This window comes from Megalobrama amblycephala, linkage group LG1 (genome assembly GCF_018812025.1).
Source record: "Megalobrama amblycephala isolate DHTTF-2021 linkage group LG1, ASM1881202v1, whole genome shotgun sequence".
Lineage (NCBI taxonomy): Eukaryota > Metazoa > Chordata > Actinopteri > Cypriniformes > Xenocyprididae > Megalobrama > Megalobrama amblycephala.
Genome location: NC_063044.1, coordinates 45,204,065 through 45,227,076, shown reverse-complemented (window position 1 = coordinate 45,227,076; position 23,012 = coordinate 45,204,065). Strand labels below are relative to the sequence as shown.

General features: G+C 38.0%; 1 protein-coding gene, 1 long non-coding RNA gene and 1 other non-coding gene across 5 annotated transcripts in view; 2 read left to right on the top strand and 1 right to left on the bottom strand.

The window, feature by feature from the left end:
* LOC125271478 overlaps positions 1-5,163 on the top strand; it is a 22,379-nt gene extending 17,216 nt beyond the window's left edge. For all 3 annotated transcript variants that reach the window (XR_007185646.1, XR_007185649.1, XR_007185645.1), the window contains one exon: positions 5,032-5,163. This is a non-coding gene — a long non-coding RNA (uncharacterized LOC125271478). The remainder of the gene's footprint in view (positions 1-5,031) is intronic.
* Positions 5,164-10,267: 5,104 nt separating this feature from the next.
* Positions 10,268-22,994, top strand: suz12a (SUZ12 polycomb repressive complex 2 subunit a). Its single transcript, XM_048195511.1, has 16 exons — positions 10,268-12,450; positions 13,086-13,132; positions 13,246-13,310; positions 13,527-13,595; positions 13,691-13,740; positions 13,822-13,907; positions 16,500-16,719; positions 16,811-16,913; positions 17,004-17,109; positions 17,223-17,403; positions 17,533-17,621; positions 17,916-18,059; positions 18,227-18,384; positions 20,343-20,541; positions 20,906-20,985; positions 21,214-22,994. The coding sequence occupies exons 1-16, from the start codon at positions 12,279-12,281 to the stop codon at positions 21,503-21,505; spliced, it is 2,061 nt and encodes a 686-aa protein (XP_048051468.1). The 5' UTR covers positions 10,268-12,278; the 3' UTR covers positions 21,506-22,994.
* trnat-cgu lies at positions 10,542-10,613 on the bottom strand. Its single transcript has one exon. It is a non-coding gene; the product is annotated as a tRNA-Thr (tRNA).
* Positions 22,995-23,012: the final 18 nt, after the last annotated feature.

Sequence of the window (23,012 nt, the reverse complement as noted above, 5' to 3'; positions counted from 1 at the left end):
TTAGGGCTTTTATGTAGTTTACTCATTTGGAGCTGGATGGTGCCTGCAGGCCTGAGGTCTCTTCCTGCTGCCGAGAAGAAAACAACACTGTGCATCTGCAGGCACCAGAAACAACAGCACTTTGAACAATTGAGAGGCTGAATTGCTGTGTTCTGTAAAAATCCTGGCTCATTCAGTGCTCAATAGGCAAGAAAAGACATGACCAAAGACCAAAGAAAAAAAAAACTTTAACAACATTTTCTTGTATATGCATATGTTCACCAAATATTTGTTGTATAGCAAAGAGCAGCTTTAAAAAAAAATGTGTGTGTGTGTGTGTGTATATATATATATATATATATATATATATATATATATATATATATATATATATATATATATATATATATATATATATATATTCTGTTTTTTTATGTTTATAAAAATTTTTTATTTTATTTAAAGTTATTAATACTTAAATTTAAACTAATCATTTAGGATTAGTTCACATGTTTGATTAAAAGGAACCCTAGTGTGATTTCTCTGTTAATGCAGTTCTTTTTAATATGTATGTATGTATGCTAGCATCCGAACGCTGGTGTGCACCAAAAAAGCGCTTGTTTGGTGCGCTTGTTTGGTTTGGTCCACTTGTTTGGTGTCTTGGTCCACTTCCAAACGAACTGAGGTGTGGTTTGAAGGAAATATTAAAGGTGCCCAAGAATGCTTTTTCACAAGATGTAATATAAGTCTAAGGTGTCTCCTGAATGTGTCTGTGAAGTTTCAGCTCTAAATACCCCATAGATTTTTTTTTTAACTGCTTATTTTGGGGCATCATTAACTATACACTGATTTTGGCAGCACCGCCCCTTTAAATCGCGTGCTCCCTGCCACATGAGCTCTCGACTATATTACAGCACATTTACAAAGTTCACACAACTAATATAACCCTCAAATGGATCTTTACAAGATGTTCGTCATGCATGCTGTATGCATGACTCGAATTATGTGAGTAAAGTATTTATTTTGATGTTTACGTTTGATTCTGTATGAGTTTGAGGCTATGCTCCGTGGCTAACGGCTAATGCTACACTGTTGGAGAGATTTATAAAGAATGAAGTTGTGTTTATGAATTATACAGACTGCGCATGTTTAAAAATGAAAATAGCGACGGCTCTTGTCTCCATGAATACAGTAATAAACGATGGTAACTTTAACCACATTTAACAGTACATTAGCAACATGCTAACGAAACATTTAGAAAGACAATTTACAAATATCACTAAAAATATCATGCTATCATGGATCATGTCAGTTATTATTGCTCCATCTGCCATTTTTCGCTGTTGTTCTTGCTGGCTTACCTTGTCTGTGCACAGATCCAGACGTTAATACTGCCTTTCCTTGTCTAATGCCTTGAACATGGGCTGGCATATATGCAAATACTGGGGTCATACATATTAATGATGGTGTTATGTTGAGATCCGCGTGTTTTCCGGAAGTCTTTTAAACAAATGAGATTTATATAAGAAGGAGGAAGCAATGGGGTTTGAAACTCAATGTATGTCTTTTCCATGTACTGAACTCTTGTTATTTAACTATGCCAATATAAATTCAATATTTAATTCTAGGGCACCTTTAATGCAACACAGATCAAAGGCAGGACATGATGTCACAAGAAATGACCCTAAAAAGGACAGCATGCTCAAGCATACCTGTTTTTTCTTGTCATAGTTGCGATGTTGCCCATTACAGTTTGGAACGTGCATCAGAACCGTGTGTGTGACGGGGATTTCTGCTGCTGTTTTGACTCCTTTACTCTTTTTAAAAACTCTTCACAAGTTGTCAGCTCCATCATATTGGCTACTATCATATTTACGCACCAGTGGCATACAGTGGTGTTCTGAAATGAGGAGGCAAAGTCCTCACAGTTGTTTTTTAAATGTAATTTTTTAATAAATCAAATGTAAATTCAAGTCCATGTTACACTTAATGTTGTTACATTTTCCTAGTTAAATAAACATTACATGAAAAGAAAAAACAAAAAAACAAACACAATTCTATTTTGCATTTTTACATTAACAACATAATTAAAACCAAGTGCAGATCTCATCAAGTTAGTGTTTTAAGCAATTTTACATTTATTTCAAAATAATAACTAAAAGCAGTAACAATTTAATCTATCTGTGAACTGATCAACTGTTTTTTTTTGTTTTTTTTTTAATAGTCACCTTATTTTCAGATCATCAGTCATCAAGCTTGGTAAACACTGATGAAGTTTTACTTTTAATTCCATCAAGCTGATTGCTCACTAAAACCCCCCAACAGTAATCATGATATAAAGTGGCGATATCTAAGTGGCTGATCTGTTTGTTTACTTTTTAATTAGCCTTCACATTAATGCAATCATTTTGTTCACTAAGACTGATTCGCGAACATGGATTATGCATGAAAACAAGAGGCGGGATTTGTCGCGTGAAACAATCATATCCAATCATACCAATCATAGGGTGATGGAGGCATTGCCTCCTCACACGTGATTTTTGCCCCCATTCATTCTCAATTATCCCCACTAAACCCACCGCATGCTTTAGGGGGTCTGTTAAAAGTCAATAGGCTCAGGGGAGGCACGTAACACAAAGTGTCCAGCTGTTACTTTACCTGCTGGTGTCGCTGTTAAACAGTGATACTTTAGAAAAACTACTGATTTATACACTTTTTAATGTCACATTTTGTAATATTTGCATTGCTTTTGTAATATGGATGATTTTCTCATGCATTTTTTTTTTCTGAGGAGGCACTGTCTCCCTTGCCTCCCTAGAGGGAATGCTCCTGGTATGCACATACAGCGTGCGCATTTAGCCCAGCACACAGCATTGTTTTGGATGTTCGACAAGTTTAGTCACAAAATAGGACCAGGACTAAATGTATTATTTTCTTTTTTTGGTCCAGACCAAAAGAACCAAGAGAACTGAACTACAAGTGTGAACACACCCATAAACTCGCCTTGGCAACTAACTGAAATCATTTATTTTTATTTATTTTTTTCTTTTTTATTAATGAAAATGGTAGCCCATGAATATGATATATATAATCACATCAGCACCACATAAAATTATTGAGAAATTAGCAGTAACAATTAACTAAATTAATTAAACAAATGCAACAAAGCAGAATGTGAATGAACTTTGAAGCATTAATATCTAAATGGTTTCCAGATACACACATTTCTCAGTGTGATTGTGAGTCAGTGTGGCTTAGGAGGTGTGTCTGTGCTGAGTCACCACATCTGTGTCACCTTTCATTTCTCACCGCCTTCTAGTACTCTTCCCCACCCAGTCACAGACCACTGCCTCTTCACTCCTCAACAACACACAGCTGCCGAATCGCACACAAACACACACTATTCATGATCATTGGGATCGCTCAACATGTTTTCACTCGTCGTTATTATGCATGGATGTTTGTAAAAAGTGAGAGTGTGATTCATATGTGTGTGTGAACTCTGGGTTTGGGTGCATCATAAAGCCACATGCATGTCCTGCCAGATTAATTAACATCACATACTACAGTCACAGAAGTAGATCACAATGTGTGATACTCAAAGGAGATGTTCGAAATCAGCATCAGCTTTAATAACAAGTATCCATGACCTAAACAAATGAGTGGATGGCCTCCATTTCTCTCAAATTAAACAATGACAGAACAGAAATCCTGCTAGTTAGCCACAAATCTTTTCTTCTCTGACCTCTGCTTAGATATCTGTGATGTTGTTCAAGTGAGGCCTTCACATGCTGTATGTGATGTGGGTGTGATTTTTGACTCCTCACTCATGCCCATATCAAGCACCTCATCAAGTCTTCTCATCTGCACCTCCAAACCTTTATTTGTCCTTCACTTCGCTTTAAAGGTGCCAAAATTGTTATCACAGCTAGATTATTGTAACTCCCTTTTAACTCTCTTAGTCATTAAACTGTTAAGCAGGTCATTCTTCTGAACTTTGCAGCCCATTACACACCTATTGTATAAAATATCAAAACTCATCTGTTTGCACACCATGTTATTCAAATGTGTGTGATCTTTGATTCTTTCTAGTGCGGTATCAGTTTTTGTTACATATCCATTTGTTTTTGTATTAGTTGTTTCTGTCTTTTTCTTTTGCTCATAATGCGAGACACAACACAACAAAGAAATCGGTCTGCCTGCGTGCAGTACATAACCAATCAATTAAACAAATGGATTGCTATTAACTTATATTGTGCTATATAATGATATGAAAAAACATCATACTGACTTTTAAAGCCACTTTTTGTAATGACATTCAGTTCTTTATTTGTCTGCTACAATAATGCAATGTCTTTGAATGTCTTTTGAAATTTCATTTGGGTTTTTATCCTCAGCAGATTGGTATTGATTAATTAATGCAATTCATTTACTTAACATTATAAATCAATGAAGAGCCATAAAAAATATTTCCAAGAAAAGAGTTGAATGAGCAAAAAAGTTCACCATCATTCAAAAGTTTGGGATCAGTAAGATTTTGTAATGTTTTTAGTCTTCTGCTCACCAAGGCTGCGTTTATTTGATAAAAAATATAGTAATATTGTAAAATATTATTACAATTTAAAATAACCAATTTCTTTCCAAGTATATTTTAAAATGTAATTTATTCCTGTGATGTCAAAGCTGAATTTTCAGCATCATTACTCCAGTCTTCAGTGTCACATGATCCTTCAGAAATCATTCTAATATGCTGATCTGCTGCTCTGGAAACATTTCTTATCAATGTTGAAAACAGCTGTGCTGCAGTTTTTCAAAGAAAAAATTATATAAATTATAAATGTCTTTACTGCCACTTTTGATAAAATGAATGTGTTTGTATAAAATTATTAGTTTCTTATAAAAAATACTGACCCCAAAATTTTGAAATGGTAAAGTAGATAATATACTGTACATAGTATATAATAAATATATATATTTCAGTATGTAAAGTGTCTTAAATATTGCTATGGTCTTTAATGGCCATGCTTTTCTCTTTGACGAATTTTTGCACAGGGACGTCCTGGCCCAAATAATCTCCAGCTCTCAGCGAAGGGAAATGCACCGTTTCCAGCATGCTGTGATAATAGCGAAGTGCAAATGAGACGTGTGGGACATCAGGCGATCTCAAAGAGCAGCTCGAGATTCCACAGGCTTACACCCTTCGAACGCATGCATCCTCTCTGAGCTGAGTCACTTTTTCTCTCTGTCGCTGTGCTGGCTATTACCTGCCCCTCACCAAAATGAGACGATACAGATCGTTTATTGAGTTTGTCAGTGTGATTTCCATGTGACATTATAATAAGATAGCTTGAGCTTGGCCATGCTTCGTTCTAAAAAAGCCTACAGTGTAACACAGTCATGTCCAGAGAAACTGGATGATTTACTAGAGAGTTTTGGGAGAATAAAAGTGCTCAAAGTGACGACACAACTTTGTCTTAGAGGTCTCCAAACTCTAAAAAGACATAACCTCAAGCCGGGGGACTTTATTTGGTGTTTACATGGCTTACATTGACTAGTGGGCTTGACAAAAAGGAGTCAGATTCAGAGCAGAAAAGAGCTCTATGATGGTTTGAAAGAGAAAATGTACATTGTACTGCATTAAGCAAAGGAAAGGGTGTATTTACTGTCTAAACCACTCATTAACATAAACCACATATACTGTGTTTTGCATTAAGTAACACAACATCTTTTGACAATTCTTTGACTGTGTCGCAAAGACCTAAATTGCTAAATTAGGAGCCTGCATTTGAAATAGGATAGTCTGAAACGTATTACACAAGAAGGCTTTCTTATTCTCTGTTTTGCTGTTATATTAGAGCGTGTATGTGCATTTAAGCCCTGCTAGGTCATGTCTGTCCACGCAGGGACGCTGAAAATTGCAAGAGCAATAAGGATTTTTAGGGGCATTATGACTGGGTTAATAAAACACAGCTGCCCCTAAAAGTCCCTCATTTTTCTTGCTGCCTTTTGGGTCCTCTTCCTAGACTCACATTTCAACAGGACGGAGCCGGCTTTCAATCCGGCGGCTGGGTGTTGGTGAGAGCTGGACACCCTTTCCCTCCCCTGGGGAAGCGCAGACATGGGGCTGCTGTATCGCTCCCTTGCTTCTGACGGCTGGAAGCGAGCAAGACCCTGTTTGTCAGCCGTCCAACAAGTGAAAAGTTTAAATTAAGAAGAGAGAGAGGGGAATTTTAGCCTCCCTCCCTCCCTCAAGCGTGCATGCCAGGGGTTTATAAATTGCCCTTATAAAAAAAGGGGTTTGCTTTGGGATTTAAGTGGGTAGCGGGGAGAGGTGAATGAGTTCAGTGCATTTCGGAGCAGGATTCTTTCCTATTCGGATTGGTATTTCTGTGTTTATACATGCACTACAAACATGCCCATTAGACAGCGTGAGGGCCCTTTCAATATTACAGTCATGAGCCATGGAAATGTTTGTGTACAGACTTTGTTCTAATTCCAACTCGACTGTCTTATAAGTGTGCTAGTGAAACAAATCGCACTGAAATAGACCATAACAATGAGCTCAGTCAAAAATGAGCCACAATGCAATTTAAGCAATGGCAACAAGAAGCTTTTGACAAATAGATCCAAACATATTACGATCTTTCATAAGTTCTGAACTTCCAACAGTGGGATATTAAATGGGGAATCCTTTATGAAACACCTTGAGCAAACTATTTAGGATAATTATTTTACTTAATCATGTACTATAATTGTAATTACATACTATAATACTCAAAAGTATTGTATTCTAATTAGTATTCATTACTTGTAAGAAAAATAAACTTTCCTTCCCATTTCAATGTATCCCACCAACAAAACACATTCCAAATATTTGTATATATTATATATAATATAAAATCTATGTGTGTATTATAATGTACCTGTTCGGACAAAAATAAGTGAGGATGATTACATGAGCCAGAAACTGGGACTTTGTAGGCCAGTTGAGAGTAAATTTAACTACTCACCTTGCCCGCAAAGACCCAACCTCTAACACATTCACGTCTTTAACCTCAAATATACACACTTTATTATTATACATTCATTATTGTTGTTTCTTTAATTTGATTATTAATAGCCTTAAAACTACACAATTTAACAAAACTGTATTTTAATGTGCTTTTCCTGGCCTGGTTCATTCATACACTACGATAAATCATACTGACTTAAACCAAAACATCACAAAATCCAAGTTTAAAATTCATCATCGATGAAGAAGCACATACTGATGTATTTTGTTACCAACAATTAACTACAGCAAATTAATTTACCTCGGCTGGACTTCCACTGTTTGAGCGTTGTATCAACCCAGCCTGTGTTTGATTTATGTCCACGGTCATAATCGCACGTACTGACACTCAAACAGTTGTGGAAAAGTTTGTCGATCGTACGGTCCGGTTCTGGTTCCGACTGCTGTCAAAGGAATGGAATAAAGATGCATTCTTCACTAGAGCCAGCATATAAGTTTCTTCTGAGAAGATATGCGTGTGTTTTTTTTCTCTTGGAACGCAAAAATTTTATCAGTATCCTTGTAAGTTCACTCCTCGGCAGCATAGTAATGACTGTCATCGCCGCTTCTTAAAGGATTTACCTGTATTCCGCACACCCGCGTGCCATGTGCGACAGCAGCAGCGAGCGGAGATCTCGCGCGCGGACTCGTCTCGTGCAGTTCTCAGGCCCTCCCCAAAATGGAATTCTAGGTAGCACATGCATTTATGAATGTGTCACACTCACCTATTATCTCTTAACCTATTAGCTCTTAGGCTTAGGGCACAACCGCTGGAAAGTTTATTGGTTGGTCATCTTGATATGTCTTATATGAGAAATATGTGCGTGGTGTCGCGAGACATCCTATCCTATTATTTTATTTAAAATGGCCGACATATGCACTGTGTCCCACAGAGAAACAGCAGTTATGTTGTGTGATTTGAACCTTTAGAGTTTTATAATTTTATAATATTCACTGCCATGGCTTATTTATCTGCGCACTATGGCCGTTGTGTGGATCTGTTTTAATTTGGAGCGCCAGCGTCATCTTGTGGATACAATGTGCATAATACAACATTACATTCTTAATGCATTCTTCTATTAAACCTTCTCAATTAAATATTTGGCTCTCTATAGTGACACAGTAATAAAATAACACATTAATGAATCTTGAACATTCCTTGCGTCAGAATCAATATCTTATTTATTATAAATGTTTGCACTTTTATAGGCTATTGTGGAGTTTTTGTACAATATTCATTGTATTCCGTTCCAATGTTTCTAAATCACACAGGGGGCGTCTGTTAGACTGTTCAGGTCATAACCATAAACTGTGGTTGACAGAAACAGTTTATCCTAAAGGGTTTGCCTGCATTTGCCAACAAGCTTTCTATTTTCTCCTGCTGAAATGAATCCTTCTGTGGAGCTCTCATCACAGCTTTATCTGCCACTGAAATGAAAAGATACCAACTCTTTAAAATTATTGTCAGACTGCCTCAAGGATTATTAAAGCTTGGATGGCCATGTTTACATTTCAACGAGAGTAAAACTGAAATTGTGATTTTTGGCCCAAATTGTATGGCCCCAAACACAGAATTGGGTTCCTTACTTCCCTATGTTAAATCCTCCGTTAAAAAAAAAAACTCCTGGACAGTGATTTTAAATTTGAAAAACAGATAAATTCTGTGGTTAAGGCCAGTTTTTATCAGTTAAGGCTTTTATCCAAAGTCAGACCTTAAAGACTTTGAAAGGGTTATACACATCTTCATTTCTTCTCGACTGGATTATTGTAATGCCCTTTATTGGTATCAGCCAGACATCTCTCTCATGCCTGCAGTTGGTGCAGAATGCGGCAGCAAAGGAACACATAAATGTGAACACATAAATGTAATCACATTTCTCCCACACTGGCTTCCCATTCACTGGCTCCCAGTGCGATTTAGGAATGATTTTAAAGTTTTAGTGTTTGTATATAAATCCATAAATGGTCTAGCCCCGATCTACCTCTCTGACTACATACAACCATGTCCCAGCAAGATCCCTTAGGTCGGCGGACTACATGCTCCTGGCTGTACCTAGAGCAAAGCTGAAGCATAGGGGTGATGGGGCCTTTGCAGTTGGAATAATTTACCATTGTCGGTGAGGCTGGCCCCTACACTCTCTGCTTTTAAATCTAGTCTTAAAGGGTTAGTTCACCCAAAAATGAAAATTCTGTCATTTATTACTCATCCTCATGCTGTTCCACACCCATAAGTCCTTTGTTAATCTTTGGAACACAAATTAAGATATTTTTGTTGAAATCTGATGACTCAGTGCAGCCTGCATAGGGAGCAATGACATTTCCTCTATCAAGATCCATAAAGGTACTAAAAACATATTTAAAGGATTAGTTCACTTCTGAATAAAATTTTCCTGATAATTTACTCACCCCCATCTCATCCAAGATGTCCATGTCTTTCTTATTGCTAGATAAGATTCCTTATTCCTCGTCTGGTATCATTTAAAGCCCTTTGAAGCTGCACTGAAACTGTCATTTCGACCTTCAACCGTTTTGGCTCCAGTGAAGTCCACTATAAGGAGAAAAATCCTGGAATGTTTTCATCAAAAACCTTAATTTCTTTTCCACTGAAGAAAAAAGGACATGGACATCTTGGATGACATGAGGGTGAGTAAATTATCAGGAAAAGTGAACTAATCCTTTAAATCAGTTCATGTGAGTACAGTGGTTCAATATTAATATTATAAAGCGACAAGAATATTTTTGGTGCTCCAAAAAAACAAAATAATGACTTATTTAGTGATGGCCGATTTCAAAACACTGCTTCAGGAAGCATCGGAGCATAATGAATCAGTGTGTCGAATCAGCTGTTCGGAGCGGCAAAGTCACGTGATTGTTTGGCGGTTTGACATGCGATCCGAGTCATGATTCGACACGCTGATTCATGCTCCGAATCTTCCTGAAGCAGTGTTTTGAAATCGGAAATCTAAGTCATTATTTTGTTTTCTTGGTGCACCAAAAATATTCTTGTCGCTTTATAATATTAATATTGAACCACTGTACTCGCATGAACTGATTTAAATATGTTTTTAGTACATTAATGGATCTTGAGAGAGGAAATGTCATTGCTCCCTATGCAGGCCTCACTGAGCCATCGGATTTCAACAAAAATATCTCAATTTGTGTTCTGAATATTAATGAAGGTCTTATGGGTGTAGAACGGCATGAGGGTGAGTAATAAATGACAGAATTTTCATTTTTGGGTGAACTAACCCTTTAAAGCATACTTTTATTCTGTGGCATTTAATTCAGTTTGAGTGCTGTATGTTTTGTTCTTGTTTCTTTGTATCTCTGTTGTTGTTTATTTTATGATTTTGGTTGTACAACACTTTGGTCAACCTCTGTTGTTTTAAATGTGCTATGAAATAAACGTGACTTTGACTTTGTGGTGTAATAATACTACAAACAAAATTATTTGTATGTGATTTCGTTATACCGCCTTTCTGTAAAAGCATGTTAGTTTCCTTATCCATCAAGGCACGGACGGGGTTCGAACCCGCGATCTTCGGTTTACGAGACCGACGCCTTACCACTTGGCCACCGCGCCTGATGGCCAACAGGGCGTAAATAACGTTATTTGATCTAGTTTCGACGGAACGAAAACAATGATTAAACACTTGTTCTCATGTTTAGTTCTTTCTTCCATGTGAGTTCACACCTCTAGTACATGTTATAGAAGCGATCTAACGACCCAGGTTATTTTATCCCCTCTGCCGACACATCCGGCAACGTTAGACGTTGGATTGGAGGTTTCCCGGATGTGCAGCAATTCAAATCGAGAATGAATTTATCGCCTACATCACACAGTATGTGTCATTAATTTAATTTTAAATATGTTTCCAGTAATCCACAGTATTTCCCAGGAATATGAATGATTTTTGTATCTTGTACATATGCATTAGTTGATCCTAACAGTGAAATAGATAAGACGACGTGGCACGAACTAACATATAATAATTATTATTGGCACTTTCCACAATACGGGCTAAAACATACATTATTTTATATCTCCTTTTCATCAAAATGGAAACAGCTTAACCTTTATCAACTTTTTTAATGTATTTATTCTCCATTTAATTCCAAAAATTGGAACATGTATAAATACAATTTAAATATAAACCTTGATTGCTTATCTAACAATAAACAGACATCAAATATAAAACAGACAAGATGTAATAAATGCATAAAATCTAGTAGTGTAGCTTGATTCCCTAAAAAGTTGGTATTTTCGTGGCTGTTACTGCCAAATCAAGAGATTGGAGGGAATAAAATACCATTGCGAATGCCATTAACATATCTAAACAAGAATATCATTTCCCCACAGCTGCTCATTATTGTTTATTATTTGTGGCATATGCTATATCAGATCTCAACAGTAGATAGTCTATCAATGCAACACACACAACTAAGTTTGATCAGTCAAAAGTCTTGAACTGGAGAAGCAGGGCGTCTCAAAACCTTTGAGTAGTAAAAGTGCTACTCTTCTGTTAGTTTAATTTGAAAGAGTGACTATCAAACAAAACGTCAACTTAAATACTATGTCTACCGATAAATATTTAATATAACTAGGGGCCAGAATGTACACCCTGTCCCTTTTTTTTCCTCTCGCCACACTGTATCTACTCTGAAAAACGAATTTCCCGCGAAAATATAATAAGCGAAACCGAAGGCAGCGCTCACTCTCTACCAAACTTGACTGCAATGTCCAAACTCGAGGCTTTATCAGCTGTGTGGAATACCTTCAAGAAGGAGGGCGGGTAATATTCACGGCACTTTCCACTTCAGCCTGTTTCCCCATAGGGCACAAAGCCTCTGGGATTACTTATATATTCTCAATAAGTCAACAGCGGCGCATTTCTCTTCGCAACACCACAGTGGACTGCTTTACTTTCTGCTGCGGCTGTTTTTTTTTGTGTTGCAGTCGGCGTTCGACTATCGCGTGGAATTCGAATTATGATCCGATAAGAGTTCGCGAGCGCTCGCGGGTTTTACACGTCGATGCCGCGCTGTTTCTACGTGTGCATTTGTGTTGTCGCGAATTCCATCCGGTCTGTAAATCAAACTGAACTGCCGGCTCGTTGATGTTAACTGTTACTTTGTTGAGGGGGCGAACCGGTCTCGGCTGCTCTCCCTTTGTTTGGACTCAGGACTCTGCTGAATCCGCTGGGGTTCCGTTTCAAACATCTCATTCGACCGCGAACGCTATTTTAGGATGGCCCCACAAAAGCACGGCTCTGGTGGAAACGGTTTTTATGCCAACAGCACGAGTAAAGCTGCTAATGGAGGAGCGCACGTATCGTCCGGTGTTCTGATGCCTTCAGTCAAGCGACCCAAGATGGAGCAGATCCAAGCCGACCACGAACTCTTCCTGCAGGCGTTCGAGAGTAAGTTGCTCCGGTTTGGTCGTAAATCTAACTTTTTTTACCCTCCTCGCTTTGTAAACACAATAAACTGCGGTTTTTCTGGCACACTTAACAGTATTCAATTGTTTTATGTCACACACTCCTAGCTTGAGGGCTAAATAACAATACTACTGTGTCCGGTAGTTCGTGAAATTTCTTCTATATTAATTTTTTTACCGTGGGTTATCTGCTCATGTCATGATTTTTCCATAGTATTTTGTGACTTAAACTCCTAATAGTTGTCTAGGCCACATCCTATATGAAAATTAGACACGTGCATCAAGAGATGACACGTGCTTTATGGTGCTTTTATGCGTTTTATCATTTTAATATGGCATTGGGGACTTATACTTGTTGTCATATGAGAGCAAGGGACATCAGCAGTCATGAACAACATAAAATCCTTAAACCGTGCTGTAGTTTCTCTACAAGAGCTAAGGCAAGTCTTGCCAAACTGCCACCTTGATTAATGTATGAGTGTCATTGTAAAATAATGGGGTTAATTTTGTAGAAGCATGCTTAGTATGATTGAAAATATAGGAGCTAATGTTGTTTATATGACATTACTCTAATTTTGCAACATCTTTATTTGTGATTCTCTGTACTTTTGTTCACAGAACCAACTCAAATATACAGATTTCTTCGCACAAGGAATCTCATAGCCGTAAGTAGAGCATGATCACGAAGAAATAACATGAGCTGTTCTCATTTTAGATGTTACATTGAATGTAATGGTGAATTGTACATGGCTGACATATTTTTTTCCTTTTCTATCAGCCAATCTTCCTGCACAGATCTCTTACATATATGGCCCATAGAAACTCAAGAACAAATTCAAAAAGGTAAAATGATTGCTGCTCATTAAACAAACTTCACGCAATGTAATCTCTTTGTTTGCCAAAAAGCCACACCTTCCATTTCCTTGTGCAGGCCTCACAGAGAGATAATTTGTTGACAGATTCGCTACAACTGACTGGTGTTCTTCAGCTGTAAACTGAATGATTGTTTCTCATCTCAACTAAGAAAATAACAATGTTTGTTGGCATCTGTTGTTTCAGAAAGTGCTTTAGTGTGAACGATCTGCTATTCAAAGTAGAGAAGTCAAAAGTGGATCAGGAATCTCACAAGTAAGATGTTCTTGATTTGTTACTCTCATTTTCTGAACATGACTGAATGGGTCAAATGCATGCAGAGGTTTTAAGTCCAGTCTTTTGTCTTGCAGTATGTCTTCAAACCTGCAGCTCACTTTCACTGGATTCTTCCATAAAACTGGTAAGCCAACATTAAGGTTCAAGAAATGTATGCTCTTACCAGCGTGCACAAATAATTCTGATTTGTTGTTGAATGGTTCAGAGAAGCCATTGCAGAACTCAGAGAATGAAGAAAACTCGGTGTCTGTAGAAGTGCTGCTCGTCAAGGTCTGCCACAAGAAGAGAAAGGTAAAACTTTGTCTGTGTCATAGTGAAGTAGAACGTAACTCTTGCATTGACCTTGCACACCAACAAAAACAAGTTTCCTCAATGAAAAAAAACTTGTCCTTGCCTTGATACTGTATTTGCCCATGTCTGTTGGACTGAAGGTTAATTTTTAATCGGGTTTTATCCTTGCCAGCTGGCCCATAATTAAAGACCCAATGAAATCACTTGACAAGCACAGTTTTGTGTTCTGGGTTGAGAGCGTTTGATTAGACAAAATTCAGCATAGTGCTACTTGAGCCATCAAGAACTTATGATCCCAGAAGAGTAAAGGTGTGGTCACATTTACCATTGTTCAGCAAATTTTTGTGGGAGAAATCATTTTAACAGAAATTTCACGCGAGGGTGAAATATTTCCAGTGGATCCGCCATGCTGACCAACAGAAAGCTGCTTGGTTCAAAACTGAGCTGTGCTTTAGACATTGCTACACTGTTGACAATGGTAGGGCTGGCCCCTAATAGTCGACGAGAAGAAGCTTTGTCGACTAAGTTTTAATCGGTCGGTTAGTCGCAGAAAAAAAAAACTCCACAGGATTTGGCAGTCACGCAATGACCGATCGCTAACACGGCTGGTCCATATGGTGATATGTTAGGCAAAAAATCTAAATTGTGGGAACATTTTGAGAGGGTAAAGAATGACATGCAACCTAAAACATGACTTATAATTTAAAACTTGTAGTAGTAGTAGTAGTAGCCTAACGTTAGCTACTTTACATGGCTGCTCGCTCTATCGTTAACCTAGATAACCTAACATTAACTTGAGCGCATATCCAAGTGTTTGAGCGGAGTGTAGATGCTAAGTTAATACCGCGCTTACGGCACTATTGCCCAGTTTCACAGACAAGGCTTAAGCCTAGTTCCAGACTAAAATGCATGTTTGAGCTATCTTAACTGAAAGCAACTTGCATTGACAGATGTTAAAATATGTCGGTGCCATTGTTTTGTCTCAAGATGCACACCAGTAATGTTTTTTATTTTTATTTTTAAGGGACCTCTATAAAAGCCACATAAATGTCCTAATTTAACTAAGGCCTAACCCTGGCTTAGTCTAAGCCCTGTCTGTGAAACCAGGCCAAAATGTTAAGTTAAACTTCCACGTTCACGCCATCGGAGTGCATCTTCTCATTGTAAGCAAGGCACAGGGCTCACTATGAGAAGACTGAGATCGAAGGAAAGAAAATAAATAGTGACGATGAATCAGATATAGCCTAATTGTCAAATTTGTTGTAGTTTTTCAGTTTGCTGCTTTGTATTTTTATTTTTATTTTTTTTTTTTAATATTGTGTAATATATATTTATTTTGTTTGTTCAGACCTCTGAGTTTTCATTCAATGTTAAGGCTGCTTGCCTGTCGGCCTGTATTTTTGTATTTTTTTGTGTTCAGTGTTTCAGTTGGCTGTATATTCATTTCTTTATCATTTATATTTGTCCTAAATTTTACAGATATTTTTGGTACATTTCTTATGTTTTAAGAAAGTTTTTATTTATATTATAGTTTAGCTATTTATTTTGTTTGCTAACAGAAAGGTTTATGCAATGTTTGCAGTTGTCACTGTGGCAAGCTTTATGCGTGTGCTTGAGTGCTTCATTTATATTTTAAATGCTCATTATTATGGTTTAGTATTTCTCCCCTGACTAATCGACTAATGGCTTACAAGAATGACTAACAGTTGACATTTTAGTCAGGGGTTGCCCTAGATAATAGACAACAAACCTTTTTGCCTCCCAAGTTTCAAAGAAATGTCACTCATGTGACCGCACATTAAAGGATTAGTCCACTTTTAAATACACTTTTCCTGATAAATTTACTCACCCCCCATGTCATCCAAGATGTTCATGTCTTTCTTTCGTCAATCGAAAAGAAATGAAGGTTTTTGATGAAAACATTCCAGGATTTTTCTCCTTATAGTGGACTTCAATGGCCTCCAAACAGTTGAAGGTCAAAATTAGAGTTTCAGTGCAGCTTCAAGGGCTTTAAACGATACCAGATGAGTAATAAGGGTCTTATCTAGCAAAACGATCGGTAATTTTCGAAAAAAAATACAACCGCTTATGCTTTATAAACAAAATATCGCCTTGAACGTACTTTCCGTTTCCGCATTCTTCAAAACTCTTGCGCTGAATGTCCTACGCCTTCCCTATTCTATTTGCGGAAAAAAACAAAACTGGCGCAGCGTTCGTTCCGTAAGTAGAATAGGGAAGGCGTAGAACATTCAGCGTAAGCATTTGCAATTTTGCAATGCTTACGCTTCAATTGCAATTTTGACCTTCAACTGTTTGGAGGCCATTGAAGTCCACTATAAGGAGAATAATTCTGGAATGTTTTCATCAAAAACCTTCATTCCTTTTTGACTGAAGAAAGAAAGACATGAACATCTTGGATGACATGGGGGTGAGTAAATTTATCAGGAACAGTGTATTTAAAAGTGGACTAATCCTTTTAAGACATGGACATTTTAAATTTGTAAATGTTAATTTAGTCAGCTTTAAGTAGTGCACTAGCATATATATTGCTTTTAAGCTAACAGACACTCTCATTTTTCATTTCTGTTTTAGGATGTGAGTTGCCCAGTGAAGCAAGTACCTACAGGTAAAAAGCAGGTGCCTCTGAACCCAGATATCAGTCAGACCAAGCTGGGAGCTTTTCCCACACTGGTAGTGCCCAGCCATGAGTTTGAACCCAGTAACAGCCACATGGTGAAGTCCTACTCCCTTCTGTTCAGAGTGTCACGTCCAGGGGGGAGAGAGCTCAACGCCATGACCACCAGAGATTCCAGTATGACCTTCAGCTTTTCAGACTTGATTATGTTACACCTCAAAACACATTTAGATGATGCCCGTTCACAAGAAAGTTGTTATCTTCTCAGATGTTATTGAAGAGCTGTCTAGCAGGAAGAAGAGATACTGCTCTCATCAGGATGATGGGGAAACAACATTTATGGCACAAATGACAGTTTTTGATAAAAATAGGTAAATGTTCTTTTTTTATTATTCTTAGTCTTTTATCATGTTTAGTGTTTGCTTTTCTTGCTTAACTTTATTTTTGCATTCCTTCAACAGACGCCTCCAGCTTTTGGATGGTGAGTATGAAGTCTCCATGCAAGAGATGGAGGAGAGTCCTGTAGGCAAGAAAAGGGCAACGTGGGAAACCATACTAGATGGGAAGGTCAGTTGCAGGCAGTGTTTTTTTTTTATTACTCTGCATGTGGCTAGTTGAGATTTTGTACATCATTAAGCAGTTTTTGGTCTTTTATTTTCGATCTCTACCCTGCGTTTCAGTGGCTTCCACCCTTCGAGACCTTTTCTCAGGGACCCACACTGCAGTTCACTTTGAGATGGACCAACGACACTACTGACAGAGGAACGGCACCAGTGGCCAAACCGCTTGCCACACGCAATTCTGAATCTAGCACAGTAGACAGCAGCAAACCTAGTAATGTAAAGCCGCCACAAGCAGTAGGTAAGGTCACAAGCACTGGTTAGTGTTTACAAGTTAAGTTCAATAACTTCTTGGCCTTAAAAGCATATTGATTTGTGTGCAATACTTAAGAATATTCTTGTCATAACAATGGCTTTTGATTGGTTGCAGCTGTTAATGATTCAGTTGGCACTGATCTACCAGTAAGAAGAGAACAAACTCATGTTGAACCTCGTCAGAAAATACGTGTTTATTATCAGGTGAGTAACATGCAGCTATAAATTTACCTGACAACACTAACAAAAATGTCAAAGCAGATTGTACACACAAGACAGCACACTCATCTGTGATCCCAGGCCTTTTTATTGACTACCAAAGTGCAGGGAGTTTCCAGTGATTCTCTGTGTCTTTCCACTGTAGATTTCTGTGCTGTATGATATCAGCATGAGAGCACTGGAGTTCATAAGTCTTGCTGTGACATGTCCTATTCTTGGACTTGAATGATGGGCCGCTGTGTAGTCACGATGTGTTGTACCCATCCTCTTGTTTTCTAGTTCCTCTACAACAATAACACACGGCAGCAGACGGAGGCCAGAGATGACCTGCACTGTCCCTGGTGCACGTTGAACTGCCGTAAACTCTACAGCCTCCTCAAGCACCTCAAGCTCTCACACAGCCGCTTCATCTTCAACTATGTGGTGAGACATCTCAAGTTCATGAAACTGTCACCAGAATGCATTGATGTAGTCATAATCAGTGTAGCGCCACAGTGTTTACATGGCTTACTTGGTTAAATAACATGTATAACCTTTGCATATAGTTCATATTTGGTAAAAATGTTTATACTGATGTGTTTCTCACCCAGCCTCATCCTAAAGGAGCCAGGATAGATGTGTCGATTAATGAATGCTATGACGGCTCTTATGTGGGCAACCCTCAGGACATTCACTGCCAGCCTGGCTTTGCCTTCAGCCGTAACGGCCCAGTAAAGAGGACTCCAGTTACGCACTTCCTTGTCTGCAGGTCTGTGTGCTTTGAAAAAGAGAGATTGAAAGTATGTGTATCCAATTTAAAAAATGATTCAGCTGCTGCATCTTGGCAAAATGTTTCATCATTAATTTCTATTGCGGTTCCGGCATATATATATCACAATATAGTTTTAATCAAAAATGCTTTGGATATTACTTGGTCATTAATTTCCCCATTAACCAGTCTGTTATATTATTTGGATGCAAACCAAAACAGATTAATGATTAATGAAATTAATGATGCATCTGGCATTAGTGCTGAAACAGCTGCTTTGTATTATATAATGCTTGAGTTAAAAATAAGACTCAAAACAGTAAAGCGTTATGAATTTGACTGGTGGAGCTGTGTTCTGCTCCGTTGTAAATTGGTGAATATATGCACACCTTTTACTGCATATAACTTGAGTTCAACACTGACTACTGTTCAACTAGTTGGTATATAATTTATTTTTTAATATTTCTGAAAGAAGTCTCTTATGCTCACCAAGACTGTGTTTATTTGATCAAAAATATTACAAATTAAAGGGATGGTTCACCCAAAAATGAAAATTAGCCCATGATTTACTCACCCTCAAGCCTAGGTGTTTGTGACAGTCTTCTTTCAGATGAACATTATCTGAGATGTATTTAAAAATATCCTGGCTCTTCCAAGCTTTATAATGACAGTGAACGGAGTGTGTGTTTTGAAGCCCCAAATAAATGCATCCATCCATCATAAATATAATCCATACAGCTCCAGGAGTTTAATAAAGGCCTTCTGAAGTGATGGGATTTTGTAAGAAAAATATCCATATTTAAAACTTTATTAACTATAATAACTAGCTTCCAGCTGATGGCGGTGCACGTCGATTTGCGGCAGAAGAGTGACATCTGACCTGTGTGCTGATTTGCAGCGAAAACAAGAAAAAGAAAAGAAGAATATGGAGGAGGAAATGGTTGGGGAGACGCAAGGAACAAGGATTGTGTGTTCTGCAACAAGAGTGGTCTATAACTCCTCCCCGAACTCCCCTCTTCTCTGTATCTTGCTCTCTCATTGGCTGTCGGTCATCGCCGATGTAGTTTTCAGTCAGAACACTTTTCACACAGCAAGATTTTGATTCTCTCAGATCGCGTCTTTGCTCATTGACACTGCGTGATTGCTGCTCACGTGAACGAGCACCGATTTGCCTGTGATTTCGGGTATTTGTCGGCGATTCTCAACCTGTCGGCGAGCCAAAATCGGGGTTAAAATCGTGCAGTCTGAACTCGGCTTAATCTCATTTGGCACAAGACGACTTGCGCTATGCATGTACGGTTGTCTGGCGGAAGCTAGTTATTTTAGATTATAAAGTTTTAAATATGGATATTTTTCTTACAAAAACCCATCGCCTTGCTTCAGAGGGCCTTTATTAACCCCCTGGGGGTTTTACGAATTATTTTTATGATGGATGGATGCATTTTTTTGGGGCTTCAAAACACGCCCCACGTTCACTACACTTATAAAGCTTGGAAGAGCCGGGATATTTTTAAATATATCTCTGATTGTGTTCATCTGAAAGAAGATCATATACACCTAGGATGGCTTGAGGGTGAGTAAATCGTAGGATAATTTTAAATTTTTGGGTGAACTAACCCTTTGAAATAACTATTTTCTCTTTTAAAATGTAATTGTAAATGTAATCTTACTGACACCAAACTTAAAACTAATTTGCAATACTACAATGTTTCTTATCAGCCAACAACATGTGTACTCTGGACACTAGTAGACATTATCAGTTGAGTATAGACTTAAGCCACCCATCTGCTGCACAGACTTATTTTCTCCTTGGTGTCAGATTTGTTAAATTGTGTTGAGGATATATCTCGGCATAAGCAGAATTGTTACAGATGGAACCATTTCTACCCTGGCCTTTTACCGACCTTGCATCTCTTTCTTTGATTCTGATATTAATCACAATGTTGCGGTTTCCACAGGCCCAAGCGCTCAAAGCCCAGCCTCTCTGAGTTCCTGGAGCCAGAAGATGGAGAACAGGAGCAGCCACGGACGTACATCAGCGGCCACAACCGCCTGTACTTCCACAGTGACAGCTGCGTGCCGCTTAGACCACAGGAAATGGAAGTGGACAGTGAGGATGAGAGGGACCCAGAGTGGCTCAGGGAGAAGACCGCTATGGTGAGGAAGCAGTCATGAGATCATTAAACTTTTGGTTCTGTTACCATTGAAGATTCAGCATAGTGCTTACTTGGTCAGATTGACTCTAAATGACAAATCTAAACTCAAGACAGATGGTGTGCTGTTTGTGACTCATTGTATGTGTGAGACGTCATGTCAGTGGAATTACATCTCATTCACATATTCAAATCACAAATGAGGAGGATGTTACACAGGATCTGATGTAAATTTGCACTAAATCAGTGTTAGTCCTGAAAGGGTAGAATTGACGCACAACGTTGCATTGTTGTTGAGTGATTATAGATTTGTAGCGCCTCTGAAATTGATTTTGTCATTTTTTTTGTTCATCTTCATCACCCCTCAGCAAATCGAGGAGTTCACAGATGTCAATGAGGGAGAGAAAGAGGTCATGAAACTGTGGAACCTGCATGTAATGAAACATGGGTATGTTTTTTTTTTTTTTTTTTTTTTTTTTTTCCACTTTTCACCACTGTACTTTCCGTTTATAGTTTGTTGTATTGACTCAAACCTCTTCCATTAGACAATCCTTTTTCCGTATATCACAGTGGCCTGGATACATTCCCTGTATCACCTTGCACATTATGTGAGCTCATCACTTAGAGGTTGATCGCATTTCTGCCAGTAATTTGCTTCTTATTTCCTTCCGTGCAGATTCATAGCTGACAACCAAATGAATCAGGCCTGCGTGTTGTTTGTGGAGCAGCATGGCACTACCATTGTCGAGAAGAGTCTGTGCCGGAACACTCTGCTCCATCTGGTCAGCATGCACGACTTTGGCTTAGTGAATACAGTGACTATAGACAAGGCCATGGCTCACCTAAGAGATCTAAAACAGCTAAAAGACAGCCAGGAGCAATCCAAAACGCAAGACGGTGCTCTTGGCGGATCCAGTGCCGATGGCAAAGTCAGCGTATCAAATTTATCCAAGACCCAGAATCACTGAAACCACCTCCTTTGTCAGTGGGCGTCAAATGCCCTCTGGATGTGACAACCACCACTTTCTGCACTCACAGGGTTAAAGATGTCTAGTTAGGAACAGGTTGTGTGGTGATTTGATCAGACGTCATCAGAGTTCAAAGCAACTCTAGATTCAGATTACTTGAAGATGCCATTAGTCTTTATGATGAACCATAAGCAGGTCATTTCTGATTTGTCGCTACCCACACAACCCTGTAGCTCTAGCAAGTTTTTAGCACTTGTTTTAGGTGCCTGTTTTTTAAAGGACTATGAAAAGATTTTTTTAATATATTTTGAGTAATGATGGATGGAAATGGCTCCTAGAAACTTGCTTTTATTGCATATTTTTCACAAGGGTTGATCAACTCATTCTGAAAACTTGAACATTTTAGTTTTGCTGGTGTATAGTGAATTTTTTTTTTTTTTTTTTTTCCTCTCCTCTTTGTGGTGGCTAAAGTAAAAAAAAAAATATTCACATCAGTGTTTCACCACACTTGAATACTTCAAATGACTTTTTTCTTTGGAATCTCGGATTGAAGAATAACCATCAGTGCTGCAGGCTGTCTACGTCTACACTGCATTTTTTTTTTTATATATATATATTTTTTTTTAATCAAGTTTTTCAGAGCCTTAATTCCAACACAGATACATACAGGTACAGGGTACTGAAAACATAGTGGGCTGGGATGCTTTGCAGAAATGTTTACACTTGCCTTACCCATGGAAACATGGCCTCTAAGCAGGGTTTTAACTTTTGATGTAAATTGGTGTGAACAGGTTTCTTTTACTCTTGTTTGAATTTCATTGACTCTTTACTGCACACAATACTGTCCAGTTCCACCTATTACGATACTTTAGTTTTCTCTCAGTGCTTCTACTCTGCTGTATCCAACAGTTTACTTTGGTTCCACTTGTCTTTCATGGTGCCCATTTGTTTTATTTTCAGGTGTTTCTGAAGAAACTTGTTGTAACATGTACATAAATTTAGGCTTTGCTGAAGGTGACTGCATTCCAGAAGGAAGATTGTTTTAGACCAAAGTGAAATGGCTACAAATTGTTTGTCTAGTTTGTTTCAAGTCAGAAATGTAAGTCTTCATAGTTGTTTTTTTTTTTAAATTGTTGTTGTATGCATCTGTTTTTAAAAAAAGAAAGGGATATGTTTGTAAAACATTACTGCTTTATTTAGCTAAAACTGTGCACTGGTTTTAAAAAAAAGTTTTTGGTCAATATTTGAGATCAATTACTTAACTGGCTGAGAGCGGTTGCCTAACTGCGAATGTGTAACACTCACTAACAGCATCAATTACACAAGATGTGGATTACTGATATAAATTAATGTCAAAAAAAGATATTTATATCAAGACTATGATAGGAACATAATGAAACCTGCTTGAGTTTCTAAATTATGCTGAAACAAGTGCTTCAGGTGGTTCTTTATTTAAAATAAAGATTTTTTTTGTTTGTTTTACAATTGATACCTCGCACGTCATGTT

What these genes read in the sequence shown, in the direction of transcription:
- suz12a (XM_048195511.1), top strand. Translation starts at nt 12,279, where the DNA reads ATGGCCCCACAAAAGCACGGCTCTGGTGGAAACGGTTTTTATGCCAAC. An exon ending in ACAGTTTTTGATAAAAATAG is followed by an intron (nt 16,914 to 17,003) that starts GTAAATGTTCTT and finishes TTCCTTCAACAG; the next exon opens with ACGCCTCCAGCTTTTGGATG. An exon ending in GCTTCATCTTCAACTATGTG is followed by an intron (nt 18,060 to 18,226) that starts GTGAGACATCTC and finishes TTTCTCACCCAG; the next exon opens with CCTCATCCTAAAGGAGCCAG.